The following is a 5,918-nucleotide window of genomic DNA, read 5'->3' as shown; positions in this document are numbered from 1 at the left end:
CACCGGACGCTACTTCCCAGCGTCCGATGGCACCGTCCGGTGCTTCGGGGAGTTTTACAAACTCCCTGAGTTTAAGACCGGACGCTACCCGGTGCGTCCGGTGCTAGCGTCCGGTGCTCAGGGCAGGTTTGCAACCTCCTTGGGTATGGGACCGGACGCTGCCCGGTGAGTCCGGTGCCAGCGTCCGGTGCCTAACCCTAAGCACCGAAGCCCTCTAACGGCTAAGGACCTCACCGGACGCACTCACAGAGCATCTCGTGCAGCGTCCGGTGCCTACTTAGGCACCCTAACTTCGTCGAAACGCGATCGTTCCAAAACAAAGTTCGTTCCTCTTGATCTAAGGACTATCTCTGAGCTACCTAGTGCTAGGTTTACCAAGTGTGCACCACACCAAACCTAAAGCCTTGCCTAAGTTAAGCTACTAGATCAAAGCCCCTCTTAATGGTATGGTCAAAGGAAAACAAAGTCCTAAACTACTCTAAGTGCCCTTCTTCACCATATGGCACTTAGACCTAATCTAGTCTTGACGATGTCCATCCATCCTTAGAAAACCGAAATGATTTCCACTATTAAGTAGGCATCTACGTCTCTATTCATCGAGTACCTATTATCATGACCTCACTAATGACTTTGCCTCTGCAAAACACACGTTAGTCATAGTAATCAACAATGTCATTAATCACTGAAATCTTTAGGGGCCTAGATGCTCTTTTAGTAATAAACTAGACTTATATAATTTTCATTTTGGTTTTACCTGTGATGCATGGCCAATGTTTCTAATTAAACCATCTGTGATAGGTAAAGGAATGCAAGAAGAGGGAAGACAAGAAGGCATCTAGTACACCTCTCAAGGGCACTGTAAGTATGTTCCTAAACTTACATTCATCTTACTATGTACAAACTTAGTGACCATATATAAAAACCTAGTGACTAAATTCAGCACACATGATTGTATTTGGAAGGCAATCACTATATTTTATCAGAGATCATGAACTGTAGTATCATAGTAGTACAAAATCCAAAGTTCATGCTTAAGAGGCTCATAGCTACATACCTTGAATATACTTTGACTGAGAAGTGACACCTAGCCCACAAATATATATATTTCATCTTTTTTGACAAATGACTTAGTTTCACTTGGTAAACTGAAATATCAGACTGTATGCATAGTTTTGTAAAGATCTAGGAACACAATATGTAATGGCTTTGTTAAAAATCCAAGTATTTTGAGTTAATAAGTAACTAATCTTTCTCTAGTCTAAATTAGCTTTTCTCTCAGCATCATTTTGTTGATTACAAACTAGTATTGTACAAATTTACATATTTTCTAAAATTGCCTAATTATGGTTATATTTTTCAGGAAGTGCTGGCCACAAGTCTTTGCCTTGAGTTCCTAGAAAATGGTTCTCCATACCTAACTTGATGGATGTGCTCTGTTGTTGGAACCATGGCTTTTGGTTTTTTTAGTTTGTACAAGTGACTGTGCACAAACCTTGCTGTCTAAAACATAAACTACTAGTCTTTTGGGATGTGCATTCATATAACCTTTTGGGGCTAAACTTTGTTGGATGGTTCAAACTGTGTGTAAGACAATGTATTGTTATATATGGATTGAACTTCATGTGATGTATGTGTGTGTATCTTTATGTGATGGAACTTCAGTTTGAGTCTGGGTATCATATATGTGCTGGTTTGCAATTGTATTTATTTCTTTTTGTATTTATATTGTCTGTTGGACTATCCGACGCTGAAATTGCATGGACTGTTGGATCATCTGTCGCTGTAGGTATGGTAACAGACTATCTGTCGCTGAAAAATAGCAATGGACGGTCTGACGCAAAATATATTCAGGGCGACAGACTGTCTCACGCTAAAAGTATGGTCTAATGCTGTATGTTTTTAGCGTCAGCACTTACACCGTCTGTAGAAGTCTGACACTATATGTTTTTAGCGTCAGACCATCTGATGTTGTAGCCGCTTTTAGCGTCAGATCATCCGGCGCTAATTATGATGTTGTGGTGTAGTGATACTGGCTTCGATCATATGCCTTATTAGGCCTCATGGTGGAATTGGTTTTGGATATTATGTTTAAAAGAGTGTCAAGAATCATGTTTAGTAGAAATGTACATACGCTTCTCTTAAAACGTATCTATAACCATCACTATCGGAGACACACTCTTTGCCACAGACACTCTTTGCCGAGTGTATTGGCCACAACACTCGGCAAAAGGCCACCCCAGGAACCTGGCAAACAAGGTTTGCGAGTGTCCATGCTAGGACACTATGTAAACTTGATGGCTTTGCTGAGTGTCCGGGCTAGGACACTAGGCAAACCATATGGCTTTACCGAGTGCCTTGTCCAGACAAGGCAAACTTGGTACTTTGTATAGTGTCTCAGACGGGATGCTCGACAAACCTAGATTTTTTTTAAATATCTTTGTCGAGTGTTGTGTCTCGGACACTCGGCAAATCGTCTCGCATCGTTAGATTGGCTGTGACAGCTACTTTTGTTTCTCGACATTTGGCAAAGCCTACTTTGCCGTCAACTTTTTTGTCGTCTCGACTTTGCCGAATGTGGCACTCGGCAAGCGGTTTATTTACCGAGTATTTTTTGTCATTTGTCGACAGGGCCGTCTCTAGGGGGTGGGCAGCCGGTGCGACAGCCAGGGGCCCACGGCGCTAAGGGGCCTATAAGTATATATGTAATATATAATATATAATACTTAGTATATAGATTTGCCAATTTTGTAAAGGCTTATACAGACACTATAGAAAACCATCAATTAATTAAAAAAGAAATCCGTTAATCAGCACGTCATCCACATCCAACTATTGCTGGTGTTGCTTCATATTCTCGTTTGATCGGTTAGTTGAGCAGATCAATGTTCCTCTTTATTGTCTTCTCGTCCTATTGTCCAATCGTCCAATGCAACAATGTGGCTCCATGACACGCTAACACCACACGTCTGCACACGATGTTACTACTAGACACTGGAGCAGGAAGAGCAAGGGCATAGCTGATCGAGACTTCACCAATTTTGTTATTAGTATTCAGTGATAGGGTTCTAAATTTCTAATTGTATTCTACTTATTTATTTGTTGTACTATAATTGCCTTTTATAAACTAAAACATATGGTGCAAATTAATTATATTTAGTTGTACTATATATATTATATATTTGACAATAAAAAAATATTTGATGGGCCTTTACCCTTTTACTTGCACAAGGGTCCTTAAAATTATAGAGACACAGCTCTGTTTATCGAGTACCCTAGACACTAGCTAAAGCGCATGATTCTAATAGTGCATGTCTAGCACAACAAGCTCTCATGATGTAGATATTTTCTAAAGCGTGTAAACAAATGTGTCTATTACTCTAACCACTCTAGATGTAGACATACTTTAAAAGAGTAGCGAATGAAACATATCTAGGACTGGGTTTCTTTTTTAGTTCGGATGTACGACGAGAACTTTCTCCAACAGAGGGCCCAGCTCCTCTGGAGGCATTCGGACGCTGGTTTCATAACCCGAAGCAACGGTGATAGGGCGTGATAGGTGGATCTAATGGTGGAGAATTAATCAATTGATGGTTACTACCGGCCAACATGAAACACAATAGTGATATGAAAATATCAATATCGGCTTACGGCTTGACCCAGCAATGATATACCTACCACTGTCCGGTTGTTGCCTTAGCTGACACTAATATGAAACTTATCACTGCTGGTTTATGGTTTGGCTTGGCAGTGACATGTCACTATCGGATGCCTTCAGTGCCGAGTGAATAGCCTCCCTGAATTTTCTGGATTCCAGGCTTACAAATTGGTACTAATATGTAATCACTGTCGGCTCTAGCACAACTGACGTTAATGCTTCAACAATCCTTGCATGTTCTGAAGTAGTGCGATCATCCAAAAAACAACAACCAAACTTTTGAAGTGATCTAAACACACAAATATAGACATACTCAACACTAAACCCATGGGCTATGAAAATGCAATAGCACTAGCTCATTTGAAGATCATGTTTGGGGGAGCTCCACCTACTCTACATTCTCTGCAGAGCTGATTCTTTTTTGTGAAAAAGTGACTAATTGACTTAAATTAATTCTCTAGGATAAACTTTGTGCATACCATATTTTTAGGAGTTTCTCTTAGTTTCAGCCAAAAAGCTACCTTTGCCAAAAGTTCATACACGATCATCCTTCTTGTCTCCATCTGTACAAATGTAGGATACCGCCAAATACCTCATTCGTATGTATAATCCCAAATAATCGAACGCTTAACACACTGTTCTATACAAAAGTTAAATTCACTTGCCACGGACCCTCCTCATGGCAATGTAGACCCTACCATGCGCTGGAATGCTCTCGTGGTGACATCCATGGCGGACTCCTGCGGCCTGCCGGTCACTTGCCGGGGACGAAGTTGGTGGCATAGGCCCAGGCGTTGTTGTTGACGGGGTCGGCCAGGTGGTCCGCGAGGTTCTCGAGGGGACCCTTGCCGGTGACGATGGCCTGCACGAAGAAGCCGAACATGGAGAACATGGCGAGACGGCCGTTCTTGATCTCCTTCACCTTCAGCTCCGCGAACGCCTCCGGGTCGTCGGCGAGCCCGAGCGGGTCGAAGCTGCCGCCAGGGTACAGCGGGTCGACCACCTCCCCGAGCGGGCCACCGGCGACGCGGTACCCCTCGACGGCGCCCATGAGCACCACCTGGCACGCCCAGATGGCCAGGATGCTCTGCGCGTGGATCAGGCTCGGGTTGCCGAGGTAGTCCAGCCCGCCCTCGCTGAAGATCTGTGAACCGGCCTTGAACCACACGGCCTCGCCGAACTTGACGCCGTTGCGGGCGAGGAGCTCCGGAAACACGCACCCGAGCGCGCCGAGCATGGCCCAGCGGCAGTGGATCACCTCCAGCTCGCGGTTCTTGGCGAAGGTCTCGGGGTCCGCGGACAACCCGGCGGTGTCCCAGCCGTAGTCGCCGGGGAACTCGCCGGTCAGGTAGCTTGGGGGCTCGCCGGAGAACGGACCCAGGTACAGGACGCGGTCGGCCCCGTACCAGGGGCTGCCGGACGCCGCTGGCTTGGGCTTGGCAGCAGTCTTGCGCATGGTGATGCGGCCCTCGCCGAAGACGTCCCTGGTGCTGGTGGTCGCCGGCTTGCCGACGAGCGCGCGGGAGGTCAGAGCCATGGTGGCGGCGGCGGCCATGTCGATCAGATCACTGCTTCTTCTATCTGATGCTTGTGTTGTGTATGTGTGTGTGATGGCTGTGTCAAACAGAACACAGCAGCTGCTTTTATACAGTTGGGATTGGATAGCAGGCCATCTTTTGCTGGGCTGGGATTGGCCGGTTGGAACTGCCGGGATGATGGCTTGGCATCTGATGTGGCACCTGGTGGGCCCCAGTGGCCTATCGCACAAGATCCTGGGGTGTGCCACGTAGGAGTGGCCAGAGCTAATCAGGAGCTGCCACATGCCATTGTGGGAAAAGAGTGGATGAGATAGGCTTGATTTTGTTGTCACGCGATTCTCGCTAATTGCCAAATGCATAATCAATGAAGTCCTTGTTTAGTTCGCACTCAAAAAATATTAATCTTATCTCATTAAATATTTAGACACATGTACGAAGTATTAAATATTGATAAAAAATAATTAATTATACAGTTTACATATATTTTGCAAGACAAATATATATATATATATATAGTGTGTGTGTATATATACACACACACACACTATGGTACCCAAAAACTTTCAGGAACGGAACTAAAGGAGCCAAAGTCTTGGTGTTGATTGATCGCAATGGACCACATGTGTGCCCCTTTCTGGTTTAACCACCACGCGCATGAACTGGCTGACATTTCTATTTTTTTCAAAAATATGCGGAAGGGATACGTACCATTGCATTATTGCATT

At 44.7% G+C, this 5,918-nt stretch overlaps 1 protein-coding gene across 1 annotated transcript; it reads right to left on the bottom strand.

The window, feature by feature from the left end:
- LOC8082496 (chlorophyll a-b binding protein of LHCII type 1) lies at positions 4,144–5,335 on the bottom strand. Its single transcript, XM_002455856.2, has one exon. The coding sequence runs from the start codon at positions 5,208–5,210 to the stop codon at positions 4,410–4,412; it is 801 nt and encodes a 266-aa protein (XP_002455901.1). The 5' UTR covers positions 5,211–5,335; the 3' UTR covers positions 4,144–4,409.

Source organism: Sorghum bicolor, chromosome 3 (assembly GCF_000003195.3).
Source record: "Sorghum bicolor cultivar BTx623 chromosome 3, Sorghum_bicolor_NCBIv3, whole genome shotgun sequence".
Taxonomy (NCBI): Eukaryota; Viridiplantae; Streptophyta; class Magnoliopsida; order Poales; family Poaceae; genus Sorghum; species Sorghum bicolor.
This window is presented reverse-complemented; position numbering and strand designations above follow the sequence as displayed.

Excerpts from the sequence above, each read along its gene's own strand:
- LOC8082496 (XM_002455856.2), bottom strand. The coding sequence starts at position 5,210 with ATGGCCGCCGCCGCCACCATGGCTCTGACCTCCCGCGCGCTCGTCGGC.